The sequence below is a fragment of the Gordionus sp. m RMFG-2023 genome, chromosome 2 (genome assembly GCF_954871325.1).
Source record: "Gordionus sp. m RMFG-2023 chromosome 2, tfGorSpeb1-WG-v2, whole genome shotgun sequence".
In the NCBI taxonomy this organism is placed as follows: domain Eukaryota; kingdom Metazoa; phylum Nematomorpha; class Gordioida; order Chordodea; family Parachordodidae; genus Gordionus; species Gordionus sp. m RMFG-2023.
This window is the reverse complement of record NC_088776.1, coordinates 1,553,865-1,576,975: the sequence shown is the minus strand read 5'-3', so window position 1 is coordinate 1,576,975 and position 23,111 is coordinate 1,553,865. Positions and strand designations below refer to the sequence as shown.

The following is a 23,111-nucleotide window of genomic DNA, read 5'->3' as shown; positions in this document are numbered from 1 at the left end:
GAGATAATAAGGAAGCAAGTTTTCAATTAAACCGTAGTTTTTTTAACATGACAATAATTATTATATCGGTTATCAAAATGGCCGATCCAGCTGATTTGCATTCAACCATGTTTTTTCAAATGCATTATTATGAATGCATCGTCAGTCTTATTATCATACGTCATCGGTTTTACCCCTGTAACATTACGAGGTGAATTACTGCTAATAATGTCGCATTTATACATTCACGAAAAAAATGGCCGCCAATATTTTTAAAATAAATGGGCAAGGAAATCGATATATAATTTTCTCATCTGTTTTTGGTTCATATCAAAGCTAATTTTAAAATAACTGGCATTTCATTATATATGACTGTAAATTCCTGGGAGCTTTTGCTGATAATTTTTAATTGAATTTAATTAAAAATATCTGCCTCTGATATTAATTTAGAAAATACCACAGTTAAGCCCCTATTCAAAAACGAGTTGAATAATACATTATTAGTAGTTCGATTTGTTAAATATCATATTCATAAGAATAATTAAATTTACTATTTTATTTTATTTTATTTTTTTTTAAATTTAATTATATTTTATTATTAAAAGAACTTTATAATATTTAATACATTGAACGTTAAAAGTAAAACATATATACGTAATTTAAAAAAATATATATATATTAAAAATGTCATGTAAACTATTTATATAAAATCTATATAAAAAAGAAAAACTGTATAATAAAAAAAATAAAATAATTAGTATAGTAAATTGTATGTTGGGTGGGGAGAGGTCAAGAAAGAGAGCCATGGATGGCAGTGCAGTTAGATCTGCATATATCAATTGATATGCGCTGTCTGAGATAGAAGCCTTCTGTGGGTCATCAGTGATGGTGCGGATTTTTTTACCGAGGGATTTGAAGAAGGTTAGGGCATGATTGCCAAAAGAACTGGTTGTGTCGGATACGATTGGTATGAGATTGCAATTGGTTAGGTAAGTGTATTTATTAATTTTCGAGTTTTTAGCTCGCATGAATGAGTTCTTATTAAAGGAGGGGGCAAATCGGTCGATGCAGGTATAGTCCCATGCTAAATGGAATTCCATTACTCCATGGTATCAATGTCAGCCCATCTGGACGTAGGTTGCGAGGCCACAGGGTTCGAGGGTTGCTGGAATTTGAGCTGAGCGTAGAGCACGGAGAATGGTGCCGTTAACTGCACTGTGTCGAGAATGTCTACCTTTAGAGAATCGACAATGAAGAGGAATGATGTCCAAAACAATCAACGGATTGGGAACATAATGTACATGTGGAGTTGGCCAGTATATTACAACCAAGACGGAGACCTATTGCTATGCGTAATTCTTCGTTTGTTAAGAGAAGTCCTAAGTTTGAGCTGGGCAAAGCTTCTAACCATTGTATTCCATCTGAATTATTCAAAATATTTGTCGCTTATAATTTGAAAAAAATAATAATATTTTAAAATAATTATACAACATTTTGAATGTAAAAAGCAGAAGAAGAAAAAAAATAACAACTTGACGATAAATTTGAATAACATGCGATTAAGTTATTATGAAAGTGATTTTATCAAGTTTTTCCTTATCATTTCTTTGTGAGCAAATCCACTGCATCTAAGAAAATCCATTTCATAAGCAGTTGATGGCAACCATGTCAATTACGTGACCTGTCAGATTCATATAGGATAATAGAAATTTAAAAATTCAAATAATTCGATTAGAATTTAAGAAATCCATAGAATATTTTGATGATAACCGATCACTCAACTATGGGTATTTTATATACATATTTATAAAGATAGCCACTAATATTTATTTTTTTTGAAGTGGTAAAGAAAAAATATAAGATTGGCATTCAACTTAATCATGACCGACAATTGTTTTCTTTTTTTGATAAAATTTAGTCTAAATTATTTAAATTAAAAATAACCATCTCAATCCATTTTTATGGATATTATATATATATTTATAAATATTAAAATTTTATAATTCACAATTTATCCATTTATGAGTATATTTACCTCATATCGCTACAAATCCGTTTTAAACCCCATATCTTATAAACTGAATACACATCTCATTAGGATATCGGGGTGCCTTAATACAATAGAAGTCGATTATAATTTTTAATTAAAGAGGCAAGGTAATTGTGCTATTCTTCTATAGAGTTGTTATTTTTCAGGTTTTTAGTAATTCCCAAAACTTCTATTAAAGATAAGAGTTCTGCTAAAGTTTATATATATATATATATAAAAAAAGGGTTACATAACGATAATATTATTTTTATCGAGCCAAAGAAAGATTAATTTTAATTATGATTAATGTTTAAATGATTAAAAAGGTTGATAAGGTAAATTACCGCTAAACTTACCGCTAGTGAAAGGCCAGATTTAAGTCGATTTTTCAAAACGACCAGATTACGATTTTAGCTAAAATACTATTTTGCAAGCATCGAGATTAGGCAAAAAGATGCCCAAGCACATCTGCCAGCTTTGTGCTAAATCTTTAGGCTTACGTAATGTTATTTTGGTTAAAATGTTAATCGTGCCGTATTTTATAATCGACCCGAATCCGGGAACAACACTACTAAACACGTGGCTGCATATTCGATTTTCCTTCGGGGAGGAGGAAACAGCTGCGAAAGCCAGAATAGGAATGGAAAAATTTGCATAACATAAAACTAAAAAAAAGTCCCTTTTTAATTATCGTGTTAATGGAAAATAAAATTTTTTTTATATATCCTTGTTTTAGATAATACAGGAATGGTAGAAAATAAAGAAATGGTGAATGACACAAGTAAAAAATAGTTTAATTTGTATAACACTAAGAGAGTCCTAATTTACTTATCGTTGGTCGGAAAGTTTTATTATCAAACTAGACTAGTAGCTTCAACGAAGAAACATTTAGAAGTAGAAGTATTATAGCGAACAAATGTAATATCAATGCGTGGCCCAACCCTTTATCTTTAAAATAAAATTTGAATCAAAGCTGTATGATAGTGCTGGCTTCAAATCATCGTTTATGGGTTTTTCTGAAGTCAACTTAGGTTATTCTCTTCCTTAGGAGCGGTAGGGGGGGGGCTAATACCAAACACGTGATTATATCTCTTAAATATATATATATCTTAAAACAAAAGGGTCTTATTACATTCTTAGAAATGGTATTGGTCCTTGTTTGAGCAAATTAGGTTGTCGTTCAGTAATAATTGCTAATTTATGTTGAACTTATGCGTTATTTAATATAAACCTAAAAAATTTTTTTTTTAAATATCATTATATTTTTAGGAAACGTTTGGTCAGCTATAACTTTTATGAAATTTCCCCAAATAATTCCAGGTTTATATTAAATATATTTATTAGTTAATATTTATTTTTCACAAAATAAATTGTTATTCGTTAACCGTGTTTTGCTTGTGGAATATAACGTTATGAGGGAGGATGAATATCGTACATTTAGTAATTATAACATAACTAGTATAGATAGCCCGTCAAAAATGACGGGGAATAAGAATTTTCTTCTTATATTTATGCTACATGTTATCTGTTATTTGAAAATTATATCCAATTTTATTCTTTTTGCTTCCTCCCCCCTTCAGGCCAGGTTCAATCCATTAAAACTTAGACTAAATACTATGGTTTTGAGTAAGAATAAATTTAAAGCTTTTACTTGATAATACCAATATGTTAAATTTACCGATCATTTATACCTAATATTTAATATTAAAAGAAAAAAATTCCCAGGTAAAGTACAAAGCCATAATAATTTTGAAAAATTCATCCAAGCCCAATGAAAGATCATGATAATTTTGGTAGTTGAGAACTGAAATAAAACATTTAAATTAATCATAATGAATTTAAAAATACAATAAAAATCAGATTTTCATGGGCCTTGAATTTTTGATCAGGCCTAGCTCAGGCCTGCAAAATAACTTGTTTTAGGCCAATGTCTGACCCATAGTTAATAATAAAAAAATTATCGAATTATAGATATCTAAAAACCGATAAATTCCTATAATAAATTTTTCCCGGTCTTAGAAGATAATTAATTCTAATTCGATATCAATAATTAATAAGGAATTGAATTACTCAGTCTCTAATTTTTAATTTTATAGATTGTAAGGAAGAAGAGAACATTTTTTTTTTTTTAAAAAAAGGTATATAATATTAAAAATCCTTTATTTTCAATTTTCAAATAATAAATAATATAAAGTATTAAAAAAACGAAAATATAATATTTTATGTTTTAATATATTCAAAAATGTTTGAAAAATATATAATAATACTATTAAAAAAAAGAACGGAGATGGTGTGACGCAGGGAAACAAAAATGAAAAAGGGACGTAAGTGTTGTCTAGGATAGCTCTTTAGCTAGAAGACTACCATTGAAACTGATATAATTAGCTTTGAGAATCGCTATGGATAATCGTTGACGAAGAAAAAAACCCTCTCGAGGTTCTTCTGAGAGTTTGCTGATTTGTGATCCTAAGTTTTTGAAAAATGCTAAGGCGAGTTTGCCGAAGGTGCCAAGAGTGGTTGATATGATTGGGATGAAGCAATGATCGTTCATTATTTCTGTGTATAAATATGATTATTTTTCATGTTAATATTGAAATATTCGTCCTCTATATATAAAAAATATGATTGCGCAAAATATTTACAAGGAACTAATATAATCGGTCCATGCTCAGGTCGATGTAAGGAACAATTTTTGAAAAAAAGAATCTAATATTAAATATGAATATTTCTATGCTAATATTGAAATATTCGTCCTCTATGCCAAATACAATTTCAGCACATTTCCCAAAAAAAAAAAGGATTTATTTACAAAATTCAAAATTCTTATCAAATTAAACGATTGCTTAAAATTTTTTGGCGTGAAAATCACAAATTTATTGTTAAAATGATATTTATAATTACATTTTTTTTTATAATTAAAAAAACATTCAAACCATTTTTTCATAATATAATATAAAAAAAAATAATTAAAATTTCATTTCAAACATTAAAATAAATAAAAATATTAAATAATATCATGCTTTTATTTATAAAAAAATAAATAGGGTCGATGCTGTGCTCGGGTCTGTGCTCGGCTCGGTGTTCTCGGCTCGGTGGTCGGGTCGGTACTCGGTCGGTACTCGGGTTGGTACTCAGGTCGGTACTCAGGTCGGTGCTCGGGTCGGTACTCGGCGATGGATTTGGTCGACCAGGTCGCCCAATTTGGCTACTTTGGTCTTGGTTCATTTTTTCGACCAAAAACCAGGGTCTTGGTCGTGTAAAACCAACTAATTTACCACACTAGTCCAAGCTCATAATAATTTTCCCCGAGCTCAGCCCAATATAATTTATAAAAATATTTTCCAAGCCCAATCCAACTCATAATAATTTTATAAAAAAATTTTCTCAAGCCTGGCCAACCCATAGTAATTTTTTCAAAATTTTTTCCCCAAACCTGGAGATTAGGTATGGCTCTAAAAATCATATCTATTTTTTATTCTATCTTAACCCAGCTCACCCCTACTTCAGACCCAAGGCCAACCAATTTAGACTAAGAGTGAATACCATTTTTTGAATAAAAATAATATTTAAATTAGCTTTTATCTGAGGGCCATATAAATATTTTGTGTTAAATATTACTATGCCTAATGTTAAAAAATTCATAAACCAGGTCCACGCACTTGGGAAAATTTTCTAGAACCTGCCAAAGACCATAATAATTTTGGTAGTTGAGAACTGAAATAGAATATATAGAAAGTCACAATGCATTTAAAAATAAAAATACAATCAGAATATGAAAGTTGCATGGGCCTTGGTTTTTGATCAGGCCTGGCCATGTCTTCAAAAAAAAATTTCAGGCTAATTTCTAGCCCATATTTAAAATTAATAAATTTTTTGAAATATGTTTAGCAAGCTACGTCCAAGTCCAAATTAATTGTGAAAAATATTTCCCAAGCCCAGGAAAACTCAGAATAATTAATTTTTTTCTTGGATCCTGAAAAATAGTAAGGGGTTTATAAGAATTAAAATCTGTCTAATATATGTATATGTATTAATTGGAAAAATTTTTCAAAATTATCATCAAATGAAGGGGAAATATCTGATTTACCTATCATTATACGAAATTTACATATTAAAGTACCATGCTGAAAATATGTTCATCCTAATTTAAATTAAACAAACCACCTCCTTTCCAAATGATTTATTATTTAGTTACAAATTTAAAATTAAATTTAAGAAATTGATATTAAATTACAATAGAAAAAATGAAAAGATATTTTAAGTTCTCAAATAATAGGAGGTAACTACAATCATAGTCAAATTATATATAGGTAAAACAAAAATGTTATAATAAGTTATGAATAACATACATTCTACAATTATGAAGTTATGAGAAAATATACAACACTATGTTATAATAGATTAAATTATTTAATGGTAATTGAAATATTAGTAAGTGGACAATTTTTACAAAATTATTTAATTCTTTATTTTATTCTTCAAAATATTACACTGCCAATAATCTCTGCAATTTCTCTTGGAATATCTGTCGATTTTCTCTTAAACCATACAATAAATATATTACAATAACTCACATATTAAAAGGTGCTGGAAAATACACTAGACTCCCAACAGCCTAAAAAGAAAGAGAAACACATGCTATTTGTTGAGGGCAGATTAATTATCATTATTGATGGATATTTTATATACATTTATAAATATAGTTTCCAATATTACATATTTGAAATGTCGTGGTAAATGGTATTCCACCTCATAACTCTACATTATCCATTTAGATTTTACAGAATGAATATGCTCTGTGTGATTCGGTGAGGTGTTCATTAGGGTTGTTGAATGACATTTTTAATCTTATAAAATTCAAAGAGCAAAATGATTCGGAATGATTCTTCTGAGTAATCTACACTTTCAATCTCTGTTTTTTTTTGTACGATACATTAGAGCCTTGACTTCTAAGCATCTTCTAGAGATTTACAGCTATGTCATATGCTTAATTCAATGAATCTTGTTTGTTTTTTTTTCTGGCATTAAATGAAAAATAAATCTTCATCTATCATTTTAGAATAAAGATTGTTTTTATGAAAGAAATATATTTGATATTTCGCAGGGAATATTGCTAAGCTCTTATTATTTTTTTAAGTAGGTTATCTAGGTTTATATCTTATATAAAAGAAAAACATTCCTTATACAAAATGGTATTAAACATATTATTTAGGGCAAAAATTCTCTATAAAAATAATTCTGACATTTTCTCCTATAATTGTTACCTCTGTAATGGTTTCTCTGTCATTGACGGGATACCATTAATTTTGGTTAAAATAAAGTTAATAAAAGCGTTGATAAATACCAAAAATTTACATTCCAAGTAAGAGAAAAACAGATCTCGAGGGACCCTAATGAAGGATTTTGCCTTCGTCAGCAGATTTTCCTGGAAACCTGCAGGTCCAAATTGTTTACCTATTTATAAATTAAAGAAATATAAATTTTTTAAAAAAAAAGAAGACTTTTTATGGCAAGTTAAAACAATTTTATAAAGGTTCCTTTTTGGGAACCCGGTTGTTTAAAATCCATAATCTTTTGTAAAAAAAAAAACTTTGTTAATTTTATAATTTTATAGGCGCCATTTCTTATAAATAAATTTTAAAGGTTTAAAAACAGTAAGTCATATATGTCTTCGCCTTCTCGAAGAAGTTAACTGTTTGGGAAGTCCTTTTTAGAGATCTGCAAAGTTAGACCCGGCCTATACCCGGCCCGATCGGTCTTCGGGCCGGTTTCGGGTCTAATTCTATTTAAAATAATCGGGCCGGGCCGGGTCGGACCTTGGGAATTTTTTTAATTATATCTTAAATTTATCGATTTTATAATTGAATTTTTCTATGTAAAATAAAAATTATTTGATTTTATTTATTGAAACTAAACGACATATAACACATGTCCTTTATTTTGAGTAATTTTACAAATTTTTTTTTATATTTAAAAAAATTTCGCGATGAAGATCACCATTCTTGGCAACGCTTACGTTAATCTCCTTCGGAATAGAGAAAATGCGCGCGAAGAAAATTTTAAAATTAAACCTAAATTAGGAAAAAGTGCTATCTAATTATCGCAAATAAAAACTCATATTTTAATTATCTTGTGTTTTTCTTTTTAAAAAAATATTTAAAAAAAATAAAGGAAGGAGGAACAATAAAACAAGTAAATATAACATCAGATAATTATTTATATTTTTTTGTAACTAATTAAAATAAATATTAGTTAAATTTCAAAATTTTTTTTTTTCAAAAATAATTTACGAAAATATTATACACACACTCTACTAAGGGGGGATGATTTCCTGTCTAATGAAAGGGGAAGGAATATTACTATTTTAAACTATGAAAACTGTAAAGTTGAATTTCATCGAATAGGATGATAAATATTATCCGCGCGTGGAAATTAGGATCCAGGAATTTTTTCATCCCTAGAATAGGTTGGGTGTCTTTAAAGTAAAGACTCGACGAGATTGGACCACCCTAAAAATTTGTTGTTCATTTATTCTGATTGAAGGAATGAATGAAAGAAAGAAAGAAAGAAAGAAAGAAAGAAAGAAAGAAAGAAAGAAAGAAAGAAAGAAAGAAAGGAAAGAAAGAAAGAAAGAAAGAAAGAAAGAAAGAAAGAAAGAAAGAAAGAAAGAAAGAAAGAAAGAAAGAAAGAAAGAAAGAAAGAAAGAAAGAAAGAAAGAAAGAAAGAAAGAAAGAAAGAAAGAAAGAAAGAAAGAAAGAAAGAAAGAAAGAAAGAAAGAAAGAAAGAGAAAGAAAGAAAGAAAGAAAGAAAGAAAGAAAGAAAGAAAGAAAGAAAGAAAGAAAGAAAGAAAGAAAGAAAGAAAGAAAGAAAGAAAGAAAGAAAGAAAGAAAGAAAGAAAGAAAGAAAGAAAGAAAGAAAGAAAGAAAGAAAGAAAGAAAGAAAGAAAGAAAGAAAGAAAGAAAGAAAGAAAGAAAGAAAGAAAGAAAGAAAGAAAGAAAGAAAAAAAAATTTGAAATTTTAAAAAAAATTCAAATTAAATTATGATCCATAAAATCTTATTATAACAAATAAATATAAATTAACAAATTGCCATAAAAATCGAAAATAATTTAAAGTAAAATTAAGAAAAATACTAAAAAAATAATTATTTTAAAATTTTATTATATATTACATATAAATTATATATCTGTATTAATTATAAAAAAAATATACTTTATATAGGCTAGGTAATTAATATAAATGAGTATCTTGTAAAATTTTAAATTAAAATATCCTGTCTACAGTTACATGCGTGCCCTGTCAGATTTGTTAGAAATTAATAATGATTACATTTTTATTAAACCTACAATTCTAGACGATCCCTTCTGCCCAATTACTTTATTCTTTATTCCAAGGAATATTGGTTTATTTTTAATTTACCCTAAATTCGGAAGCAAATAGCTGCTTACACCTTCCCTCTGCTCATGTAGTCAACACTCTTACCACCATTTAATATTTCTTCTCACCCATTTACATTTTTTTCTAAAAAAATTTATTTTTAAATTTGAAATGATTGGAAAAAAACCTTCCAAATTTTTTATTTATATTTCCCACTTTTTTAATAATTAATAAAATGTTTATTCTTAATAAAATAAGGATCCTCTAAACGACCCGGAAGTAAGAAGAATGCTTCAGAGCGGATCCAGTAATCAACAAGAAAGTGTCAAAAGTCTAAGATATTCTCATCTTTGATTTTATATAAATAATTTTTTTTTAAACAAAATATAGGGGTTATATAATATGTTGTGATATATATATGTATATATATAATATTGTCTTAGTTGTCATATTTTTGGAAATTATAATAAAACTGGGTAACTGGAATCGTACAATAAGACTGACATATTTTTTGTTTAAATTTTTTTTTTGGAATATCCTCTCTAAACTCAAACTGAAATTGGGTAACAAAATTTCCTGGCCAAGTTTTTTTGAAATGATCTTTATTTTAAGCAAAATTAGTTATGCCAATTTTAGTAATGGCAAAGTGAACAGTAGTGTGCTAACTCAATATTTTAGCTAGAAAAATATTGCCTGAGCCTTGAGATTTCGTTAATAGATGTCCAAATCTTTGTTCCTTCTACAGACAATATCTTCAGGCTTGCTCTTATTAATATTCTAGATGAAATATTGAGTTAGCCGTATTTAAAGATCGGCTCAAAACGAGCCGTTTAACAACACCAGTGAACAGGCACCATCCCTAAATGTGCTGAGAAAATTCGTGGCTAATTTTATTGGGTTTAGGGTTGGATAATTAAAATGGAAGGAAAAAATAGGTAGTGTGTGTAACAACTCTTACTTACACAAACTTTTATCAAAGAGAGATCTCTTTATTTCTAACAAAAATTTACAATCTATTTGTTAAGAAAATCATTTCAAAGTTTATATATATATCAATGTAATCATAATTTCGAATTTTTAATAATTTTTAAGAATTTAAGAATAGTCATCAAAAAAATTTAATAATCCTAAATTTTAATAATGATCATCAAAACTTTAAATAATGGCGTTCTTTACAATTTTGTATTAAAAAAATATATATATATAAAAACGTCACGTGTTATTCAAATTTAATTACTATCCAATCAACGTTATTTAAATCGGTTGATTGGCATTTATATTAATATATATAAAAATACGACAGTGCGCAAATTTGCCTCGGAATTAGTGTTGTTAAAAATAACGGGCCGATTTAGATTATTGTCATATAAAGAAAGTTGAACCAAAAAAATAAAATAAAATAAGATGAAATAAAAATATAAAGAAATATAATTAAATAACTAAACTATAAAATTTAAATCTTTATTAATTTACTAATAATTAATTACAATTAAATATGAAGGGAAAAACATAACCAACAATAAAAGAAGAAGAAAAAATTAATACAAAAAAAAAAGTAAAAATAAAAATAAAAATGAATAGCAAAAAGAGAGAATATCTTCTCTTTCTATATAAAACCATATTATATATAAAAGAGTTGTTACAGGATCTAGATACTTGTATCTAGATCCTGTATCTAGATATAAAAATGTGGTATCTGTATCTAGATAGATTTTTGGTTAAAATATCTGTATCTAGATATTATTTTAGACGATGTATCTGTATCTAGATCCATTTAAAAAGTATCTTTTAACAACTCTGATATATAGTATCATTATTTACACACTCGTCGTATTATTAACAATATACATACGCAAATTTTACGTGAACTCTAAATATTCAACTTTATAGAAAAAACACATCTATTTTCCGTAAATATTAAAATTTATATACACAAGATCTTTAATCAAAATAAATACAATCACAACAATTTTAACCAAAAAAAACATTATGCAAGCCCTGAAGATTTTGCTCCTGCGATCTCCGGAATGACGTATATAATCATATGTTCATTTCATTATAAGCAACCTAATTGTAGTTTTACTCCGTTAGGAAAATCTTAACTAAATTTATGCAATTGGATCACAAAAATACTACCTCGTTACATGTCATCAAGTTCAATTATACTTAAGGCAATACTTGTTCAAATTTTGGAATTCAATTTTATTCAAATATTTGTATGGAATTAGTGAAATTTTAAGCACATTTATATCAAACATATATTTTTTTTTTTTTTAAATTATTATCAAAAAATTTTATATTTATTTCATTTTTATTTTCCTTTCCTTTCATATGTTTTAAATTTTTTATTTCTTCTAAATTCTTATATATTTTATATTTAAAAATATTTTGATCAATGCTGGTAATGGGGTAGGAGTTTTTTAGGATAGTTTAGCTACTCATTGATATAATCAATCGCGCTCACGTACTCTTATATCTATCGAGTAGGTAGGATCAAGCTGTTAACTTACATCTGAAGAGGAACATAGGTATTATAACTATCATAATTTTATATTAAGACCTTAAAAGATCTAATGAACTCGGATTAGTATATTAGCGGTGTCTTTCCCGGCAAGTGCTCCACATGCGCGAATGTTTAAAATGAGAAAATCAACTTTAACGTTTAAAATCAAACATAGGAAAAGCTTTATTGATCGATTTTGACAGAGCTATAGCTTTGGCAAAAATTAATATTCTTTAATCTATTTTTCATTTTTATATATATATTGGGAATAAATAACTCATTATCAACTTCCTAACTCAAAAATTTCGAAAATGTCTAGCAGATCACTCCAATACTAGACCGGCGATGTTTTGATAAAACATTTTTTGAGCACAACTGGAAATATGTTCCATCATGTTTGGAAAACATATCTTATAAATAGTAGATTAATTCTGGTGTTAACCTTTGAATAATTTATAATTTATATTGATAATATATGCAAAAATTTAATATAATTTTTATTAAGTTTTTTAAGAGTTCATTGGAAAATTTGTCTGAAATTCATAGGTACACATTTTCGGTAAAATGAGATTTTTAAAACTCAAAGAATGATTCAAGGGTGAAAAAATAACACATTGATGCTAACAAATACATGAGAGGTCAGGCTAGTTAATTATTAATCAACAAATAAAATTTTCAGTTTCTCCTAACCTTTGGATTATGTTTCTCGTTGGAGTATTATTAAGATTAAATCTGATTGGATTAAAGGCATTTTTTTATTAAAATTTATTTTATTGTCCGACTCCAAGATTAAATGTTATGATCTAAATTAGAACTGAAAATAAAGTTTACGTAGAAAATATTCCCAGCAGAATAAGGCCAAACTTATTTAGCGAAATATAATTTATACATGTGGCATAGGAAACTTTTTCAAGCCAGCTGTTTAAGAAAGTTGCCACTCCCCCGCCAAGCTAAAGCAGTAAATAGAATTTTACTCAATTTTCTATGTATTGTAAACTCTATACCAGATCTAAGCCTTGTCAGATTTCATTAATTACATATTGTAATGAAAAAATTAACAACTACAAAAATAAATTAAAATTTTCCTTTTTTATGGCTTAAAATATTTGGTAATTTATATACAATTCGTGGAAGTCTGATGTTTACAAAAGTAAACCTCCAGGCATTCTAGTCCAGATAACTAATTAAAATTATGAAATACATGAAGTTGCAGGTTCATATTAAAAAATTGGTACACATACATGACTGAAATTTTTCTAATTCATAAAAAGGAAACTGTAAATATGAGACAAAAATAAAGAATGAGAAATTAATGCAATTTTTAAAAAGATATAAAATAAATGTTATACTTTTTAAAAAAGCTACTTCTTTTAATTTCATAGTGAAGAATCAATCATATACGTTAATGCTAAATAGAGTTGTTAAACGGTTCGATTTGAGCCGATATTTAATAACGGCTAACTCGATATTTTAGCCGGAAAATTATTATCTAACCATTGAGATCTCACTAATACATGTCCAAACCTTTATGCCAAATATGAGCAGTTTTTAAAAATCGGCTCAAAATGAGCCGTTTAACAATACTAATGCTAAATATTAAAAATACTATATACATGCACAAGTCAATATTTAAGGATATTAATTTTTAGGAAAAGAAAATTTAAAGACCATTGAAGTTCATTCCCAACCCTATAATTTTTAGGTTTCAATTTTTAAATTAATTCAAAGGAAACTTGTTGGTTTCTGAGAAACGTGCTAGCTAAAATATATTATCCCTTTATTGTTTTAGAGTTGTTAAAGGATCTAGATACAAGTATCTAGATCCTGTATCTAGATATAAAAATGTGGTATCTGTATCTAGATAGATTTTTGATTAAAATATCTGTATCTAGATATTATTTTAGACGATGTATCTGTAACTAGATCCATTTAAAAAGTATCTTTTAACAACTGTGTTGTTTTATATTAATCAAAATAATGATTATCAAATATTTATTCTGAGATATGAGGATAACTTTCAAAAGATCACTACTGCTAAACTAAAAGATAGATTGATGTCATTAAGTTCTCTTTATAAACAAGATATTCATTTTATTTTATCGCAATACCATTTATTCAATAAAATCCAAACTTTAATAACTAGATGATATTTTCATAAATAAGCAACAAGAGAAAATAGATATATATATTTACTATTTTTTTAAATACACTAGAATAATTATATGAGTATTGCAACAATGCATGAATAGATGAATTAATATCACAATAATATTTATTCCAAAAAAATGTTGATAAAATTTATAAATCAAATTGGCACGCATATATTCACACCGGGTAACAAAAACCTTCTTTGGCACATCTAATTCCAAGAATCATTTCCTGTGTAAAATATATTTCGATTTATAAAAATATAAAAAAAATCATGGATTAACATTTTTCCTATGGTGTTTATTAAGTTTCGATTCAACTTCTGTAAAAAATTGAAGTGTGTGATATGACTAATTCATAATATTTAATTAATTGCAAAAAATATAAAGCTCACTATTATAGTATCCACCGCTTCCGCCTCTCCCACCGCCTCCGCCTCTTCCTCCACCACCGCCTCGCCCTCCTCCATATCCTCCACCACCACCGTTGCCTCGCCCTCCTCTAAATCCTCCGCCACCACCTCCGCCACCGCCTCGTCCTCCTCTGTATCCGCCACCACCTCCAAGGCTACGCCCACCAGAATTGGAATAAAAGTCGGGGGGTAAAGACTCGAGGGCGGCAGGAACAGCTTGTCCAGACTGCGTAATAATCTTCTTAATCTGAGCCAAAAAACGTGCGCTTTTAGGCGTAAAGAGGGTGTAAGCTGTACCGGTTTTGTCTTGGCGACCGGTCCTGCCTATGCGGTGAACATAATCCTCCATGGTGTGCGGAAAATCGTAGTTTATTATGTACTCTACATCATCCACGTCTGAAAAAATGTATAATATAATACATCGTTGTATATGTGTGCAAATTAGATACGTATGTCAGTAATAATCTGTTTTGAGTGATATTTACAGGTTTAAAAAAGATCTAAAAGTTCAAATTAAGTTAATAGTGAAAAAAAAAATTATAAAGCTTTCCGTAAAAATAAATTTCAGTCAATCCACTAAATATCTTTAGGTATAAATTTATGTAAAATCAATAAGGGTAATTTTGAAACAGCCGCCGCCAAGTTATAAAGCCCACACTAAAAAATTTAAATAATAAAATACACTTAAAAGGTTAAATAAATGATCAAGTAAAGAGCGAATATACTCAAATGCCTTAGAGGATATAAAACATACACAAATAACGCAAAAAATGAGAACAATTGATAATATGTGCATTGTACGGTACAATCGATGATCAGTTTCTTTTCCCTTTAAATGGAATCCACATTGTAACCATGGTTCGTCCAATCATCTTCTCCGTCAGGTGTCACTGGGTGGGTATAAAGACAAAATGGGTACCAAGAAAAGAATACACATATTAGCTATTTTTGCGAACATTTTTGCGTTGTATTGTGTTGAAAAATGAACTTCTTACGTTCATACATTCATGTGTTTTAACAAGAGATAAGAGACATAAGGCGTACGACTGAATAAAATAAAAACCCCTGTAAAAATATAAAAAAAGATATATTAAAAAATATATAATATAATTGATTGACACTTAAAATAATATACTCAAATAATGTCTACATTTTATGCTTAAATTATTTTCGATTATAATTATGAGAATTCAAACCTAGACCCCTGGCAGCAACATCTGTGGCGATAAGAATCGGACATTTCCCGTCTCTAAAATCTATAAACAATTGAGTAAAAAAATCATTAAAAATAAATTTATACTAAAAGCAGTGCTGAGCTAGGTATGACCCACAAAATTTTAATCATGCAGGTTGTTAAATTTGATAAATTAAATATTTTATTGGACTGCATTCAGACTAGAGTTAGCAAATCTCGGCCAGTCCAATATTAAAACGGGTTAGGAAATATTTTTATAAAAAAAATTAATAGGGTAGACTAGAGGTGTGCAATAGAGGGGAGGTTTAACCAGTCCACCCAAACACGCTCATACTTTGAGCAGGAGTGGTATTTCTAAAATAACTCTATTTTGGGCAGGGTAAGAGCGAATTAGCAGGTGGGCAGGCATTTTGGCTAAAATTCCGCCAGCAGACCTCTAGGCCAGTTAGTCCTGGTATTTTTTTTTGAACTTCAGGTTAACATTTTAATTAATACTATTTGGTTTGTACTTAACAGGGAACGCTCTGAAGATTAAATATATTATGAAGAAATATGAAGAAATTTTCTTTAAATAATACAAAATTATTCGGGTTCTAATCTAATTAGGCCTTCTCAGCTTTTTTAAGATTTATCTTAAAATAATTGTGGAGTCTTAAAAAAATGACATAAATATTTAACTTTAAAGGAAATGGAACATAGTAATGTGATTAAATGGCTTGATTTGTGCCAATTTTTAAAAACGGCTAACTCAAAATTTATGACAGAAAGCCTCAAAATTTCTCTATTAGATATTTAAAAAATAGTGCCTTCTAGAGCAAAATCTTCAGGCTTAGTGGGAATATTTATCTGGATAAAATATCGAGTTAACGTTAACGGTTTTCAAAAACTTGCTCAAATCGAGCCACTTTACAAACTAGCATATAGGGAACAAAATTCTTTGACTTAGTAACTAAAATAAAACATATGAAAAGTGTCTTATCTTTGGGTCCCAGTTTATATATTATAGTCATAAAGTATAATGATTACTTCTCAATGTTCTCTCTCGTTCGCTTTGAACCTTGTCACCGTGGATACAATCCGAAGGCCATCTACAATAAATTAATACGCAAAATAAAATATGCAATTATCATATCACTTATTAATCTAGCTAGTAGAGCAAATATCAATAAATGCTGGTAAATTTAACTATTCAAAATGGACCATAAATAAAAAGGTAGTAGTCTATAATGAGTAAAGTGATAAAACGCGATAAAAAAAATAACTTTTTGGGCAAAATTTTCTAATTTAATCATTAATAAACCTATCTTGAATAAATATATTTATTTACCCCATTTTTTGGGCAGATTTATTCATGGTGTCGCAAGAGCGCTTAGTCTCAACGAAAATAAGCATTTTATGTTCTTGGCCATCTGATATCACAGATCCTAATATCTCACTCAGTTTTTTGTCTTTCTCGTGGTCCTAAATAATACAAATTTATAGCAATTTTTTTATACATAAATTCTGAATATAACAATTATGCTAATATTTTCTGGATAATTCAGATGAACTAGCTTTTTGCATCCAGCAAAACTATTTAAGTTGAAATTTTTATAATATAAAATATCGATATGATGGTTAGATCAACTGCAAATATTTATGAGCTGCATATTCAATAGATTTATTTATAAGTTGATAAATATGAAATAAAATTGCTCATTTAGCAAATAACCAAAATTAAATTTGTTGTGATAAGGGCACTGTTCGTTTTGAATAATTCAATGCCTTAAAAAATAGTCAAAATATTAAACCTGACAAATGATAAATTTCTGAGTAATATTTTTATTGGCAGAAATTTCCATGGAACCGATATTGATTTGAACGTAATTTTGTAAAAAATCATTTGCAAGAGAATGAATTTCCTTGGGCCAGGTGGCACTGAACATAAGAGTTTGTCTATTGGGAGTCTAAATAAATGTATTATAAAAAGTATTAACTTTTGTTAAAAAATAAGGATGCAGCAGACCCATTGAATGGCTGGCTTAGAATGGTTGATTAAAAAAAATAATTTGGTAAATATATTCTCCTGATAAAATGTTGAACCAATTAACACAATGGTTCAATCTATTCAAGTTTTCAGATTAAAATTTTAAAATGGTTTAGTTTCATCTCCATTCTAAAAACAAATTGGTTAATTTTAATTTAAAAATTGATAAAATTAAATTAATAATACATATTGTTAATTACCACAAAAAAATTGGTTAAATATTTAAACAACAGAAATAAGAATAAGTTGTATTCAAATAATTTATATATATATATTAGAAATCTGCAAAGTTAGGCCTGGCCTGTACCTGACCTAAACTAGTTTTGGGCCAGGCTCGGGCCTAATTCTATTTAAAATAATCAGGTTCTGGCCAGGCCGTGCCTAATATTTTTTAAAAATCGGACCTTGGAATTTTTTTTAAATATATCTAAATTTCTCAATTTTATATTGAATTTTTTATAAAAATATTTGAATTTATTTATTGAAACTAAAACACCATATAACATATACCTCTTAATTTGAGTAATTATAAAAATTAATTTCTATTTAAATAAATTCAAACCGGCCAGTAAATTTTTTTAAAAAAATTTATAGTCATATCAGGCTTGAAAATTAGGCCCAATGCAGATAACTAATATATATATAAAGACTAAAAAAACTTAATAATCCATTCCACAAATGATAGAGAATAAATTGAATATCATTACAAAATACGAATAAGATAAGTTACATGACATAAAGAAATAATTATAATATTAGTTTTAAAAAATATTTTTTATTACATTTTTAAAAATATCTGTTTTGTAAATTTATAGAAGCAAAATATATGCCTTTTAAATATTTCAAGAAAATTTTGAAAAAGTTTTAAAACTGAATTGTTTTACCATACATTCACTTTAGTAGAAAAAAAAGAAATTATATCTATCTTTTAATGCTGTAAATAAATTATTTGAACATATACACATATATATTTGTAAAGTCTTACAGATATCATTTTGATAATCTTTCTGATGGGTGGTTCAAAGCCCATGTCCAACATTCTATCTGCTTCATCGAGAACTAAGAAGGTACAACGCCTAAGATTTGTTTTGTTGTTTTCCATGAAATCCATGAGCCGTCCAGGGCAGGCTATTATTATGTGGGGACCTGTTGGCATAGTTTTTGATTATAACAATTAAAAAAAATATTGTCTTAGTTTTAAAAATGCATTGCTAGTTTTTTTTAGGTCATGTCCTAAATCAAAAAATTCAAAACTTTTAAAATTTCAAACAATTTATAGGCAGAAGTTTGGGGTGGGGTAACAAGATAAAATTACACTGGGAATAAAGGATCTAGATAGGGTATAAATGTTACAACTTTATACAAGACAACTTATTACCTTTTTAGATGAATCATAAATTTTCATGACTTTAAATTGGAATTGAGATAAGACTCATCATAAAATCATATAAAAAGTATGTTAACTTTTTTCTAATTCTCTTTGTTGCATGTGTTTAGGTGCTCCACCATAAATGCAAGCATTCCTTATTTTGAAGGGTGTTCCAAATTCATCGGCAACATTTTTGACTTGAACAGCTAATTCCCGTGTTGGGCAAAGTATTAAACACTACCAAAATTAATTAAATTTACATTAGATAGATGAAAAATACAATAATTTTATATTTTAGATTAAATTAAATATTAAAAAGCAATAAATTTTTCACTATTATAAATATATTAATTTTTTACAATAGGTCCATCATTGCGATTAAGTGGTGGTTGTTTACTAATGTGAATCAAAGCTGGTATGATAAACTATATAATATTTAATTAATATATAGAATTTTTAAAAAAATAGATTTAATTACTCCAAGAGTTTTTCCAGAACCAGTTTGAGCAATGGCTACCATATCTCTCCCTGATAACCCTAGAGGCCAAGATACTGTCTGAATAGGAGTTGGCGTTTCCCAATTTTGTTCTCTCAAAGTTTGTAAAATTGGCACTATGATAAAGGTATATATATAGGATTACACTTTCAATATTAATACTTGGAAGTGGTGCTTCTTGGAATGATAATATAGGTCTTGGAATATCTTCACCAGTCATAAATATTTCTTTAGACTGATAAAATGCCTGTATTTCTTGCTATATAAAAATATTTTTAAAAAAAAAATTATTATTTAATATTTAAACCTCCATTCTATTTTGAGTGATAGGTGAAGGAGTATAATAATTATGTAGAGCTGGACCTTGGTTATATTGACTAGGTTTGTTTTCAACTTTCTTGTAAGGTTGATATCGATTTGGTGTATTACCCTTTGAAGGTCCAAAATTTGTTGATTGAAAATTCTGTAGGTAATATATACATATTATAAAATAACAAATATATACATAATTGTATGATTGTCCGCCATTGCTATTTCCATAATTTTGTTGAGGTGGTTGGTTATAAAAATTCATTTTTTTCCAGCAATTTTGTCAGTAATGGTATGCGGAATTAGAATTCGATGTACATATATTGAATACTTTTTTCATTAAATATAAATAAAATTAAAATTAAAAATTAATTCGAATTATTGACTAAATTTATTTGTATAAAAAATTATGGATCATTTATAAATAAGATGTATATGTTATAATATTTTAACATAAAATACCTTTCAAAGGAATCCGTAACCGATATACTTTTTCTATCTTTTCTAGATATTACTACCCTATATTATCATATAATCTATTACTTTCTTTTATTAAAATATCGTTGTATAATCCAAATAAATATATTATATTAATTTTATTTCACAACATTATCACTTATATTATATTTTATTTATATGTATCAAAATAAACTATTGGAACATTTCCTATTTTAGGTCTTTTTAGCATTATGATGGAAATCTTCATCAATATTGGAAATATTATGTAATTTTAATATGAGTTTTATTTATCCCATTCTCTTGCTCCCATTTCGATTTTTCGAATATTATAACATAATTTAGATTACATTTTTATTAAATTTAAAATCCCGAATCACTATCTTAAATTAATTCAAAAAAAATATTTCAATTTAAATTGTCCGATAAATTTCTTGGGAAACTTTCTAAATGTTTAATTTTATTACCAACATCAAGAAATTCGAAATCAATTAATGTTTTTATTGTACCAATCTGGAAAAACAATATCATTGATTTATCTGTTATATAAACTTAAACTATCCATTTTTTATAGAATTCTTTCATATACGACGTTCTGGATCTGCTACCTTTTCTAATACCTAAATTGTTTTCAATATTCAATCGTTAATAAATTTCAGGCAATAAGAAATATCCTTAATTTAGTTTGAATTTATAACCAACAATAAGTAAATTATTAAAATATCTATAAGATATTATAATAAAATCATTTATGCTCTATGAACCTGAATTAATAAAATTATTCTATGTATCTCTTTGCTGGATAGTTCTATCAAAAGAAAATATATTGTGTATATGAAAACCACAAATAAATTTTCCTCGACGGTAAATTAATTTTTAAAAAAATTAGAAGATAATGGTAGCTCTTGTATTTAAAATAAAACATCTTTGGCCAAGAGACAATTCCATAAATTAAGGACCTTCAATCAAGCCCTACACCATCGCTAATATCCGGTCTAACAATCCCTACAACTATGACCGAGGCCCCAAGTAAAGTTTCAACAACTACTTACAATTGGGATAACATCAGTATCAATTCCGCTGACAAGGAATTTAGGCACAATAGCAAACTTATCAGAACGAATCATCCCTATTACTTATTTGTATAAATACTACATATTATTAATGTTTTGATATTATTATTGTTTTCTCGTCGATTTATTCTGTTTTAATTTGATTTGAAAAGTTTTAGGAATACCAGATCCATAAAGGCCGAGGTATTCGACTATATCCATATTCTCCTAGGGGAGAATATGATAAGGATATACTTAGCATAAATAATAATTCTTTATTCGTTCTTACCTTGGAAATTTTTTTAGGAATTAATCACTCATTAAATTTTTTGATAAAATGTTTTTAATTGTATAATAGATTAAATATAGCTTGATTTCTTCCCAACATAATCGATTTACATTAAGCATCAGCACATTTTTTATATTATTTAAACTTTAGAATATTTTATTAAAGCAAATTGAAAATTTGTAGCCTAGAGTAAATTTTATATAAATACCAATGATATCATTATAAATGGCACGTCTGTAATATTATTTGTAAAGATTTTAAGGATCGTGTTAGACAACAATTAAAGATATTTATTTAAGTACAATAATAACATGTTCGTTTTATATAATTGTATATTTGATTATATAACAAGACAAATAATTATATCTCATATATAGCCGCAGAATAGTAAAATAAATAAAAAAAATTGTCTTTATTTAATTTTTTAAAAAAAGAATTTATATTTGGTTCCGTCAAAGACATAAATACAAGTTTAAACGTGGCCTCATTCATTAAAATGCATGCACTAAAGTCTGACATGGAAAAATATTTAGACAAAATATGAATGGCATTTCATTTTAAGAAAGGTTACACAGGAGAGGCAATTCATTGTTATTAACATAATAAAATCTAGCTTTGTTCAAATTTACCCTCACGTGAATTAGTAATCTGAATCCAGCCTAAATTATTCAAACCCAACCCTAATTTTTATTTAAAATTTGTCTAACCCTGGCAGATAATTTTTTTTAATTATAAGAGAACCTAAAATAAAAATTATTTTATTGCCAACATGTTCCTAATTTAAATATATAAAAATTTATTATATTTTTGAAATTAAAAATAATATTCTACAAATAAAAACTATTGCCCCTAATTTTATAATTTTAAAATATCATAAATTTATTTTATAAAATAGAATATTATATTTAAATTTGAATAGGCTTTAGACTTGATTTTGCAGATCTTAAATGTGAATACATTCTACGTTCGCCTAATATTTACATTTAAATATATTATTTTTTTAATTTTTGTGTAAAAATTGTATGAAATTTTTAACAATAGAAAGTTTAAGCTTATCTTTCAATTTAAATTCAGTATAGTCTAGAAGAGCAAGCCCAGCCAAGGTACTCGGGCTGGGCAGTATTATAATTTTTTTAATAGGAGTTAAAAAAAAAATTTATTTAATTACCCGGGCAAAATATTTTAAATAGCTAACTATTAGGGACGGGTAAATGATACCTCTGAAGGTCTTTGATAAATGAATAACAAAATTATTGCTTTATGTTAAGAAATTACACCAAACACATTATTTTATATTATGGGTTTATTTAATAGAAATTATAACTTACTGCTTTTTATTTAGCTTATCTCACTTTCCCTATGTAAAAAAAGAAATTTTAAATCAATATCAAATTTTCTTTACCCTAGTCAGCTAAAAGTGGGAAAATTTTTTCATATCTAGGTCAGGTAGCTATGGCCTCAATTTTAAAAA

The 23,111-nt window shown here is 27.3% G+C and overlaps 1 protein-coding gene across 2 annotated transcripts; it reads right to left on the bottom strand.

Moving 5' to 3' along the window:
• Positions 1-14,045: 14,045 nt before the first annotated feature.
• Positions 14,046-20,178, bottom strand: LOC135923406 (uncharacterized). 2 transcript variants are annotated; one of them, XM_065458128.1, is made up of 13 exons: positions 20,040-20,178; positions 19,842-19,997; positions 19,697-19,793; positions 19,517-19,650; positions 19,398-19,463; positions 19,134-19,275; positions 18,655-18,815; positions 17,434-17,589; positions 16,971-17,104; positions 16,670-16,731; positions 15,645-15,704; positions 14,431-14,844; positions 14,046-14,267 (listed from the first exon to the last, which is right to left on the bottom strand). In XM_065458128.1, exons 1-13 carry the CDS (start codon positions 20,106-20,108, stop codon positions 14,248-14,250), a joined length of 1,671 nt encoding a protein of 556 aa, XP_065314200.1. In that variant the 5' UTR covers positions 20,109-20,178; the 3' UTR covers positions 14,046-14,247. The 2 variants fall into 2 exon arrangements, with proteins under 2 accessions (XP_065314200.1, XP_065314201.1); XM_065458129.1 differs by having other exon boundaries at positions 19,842-19,964; positions 20,040-20,162.
• Positions 20,179-23,111: the final 2,933 nt, after the last annotated feature.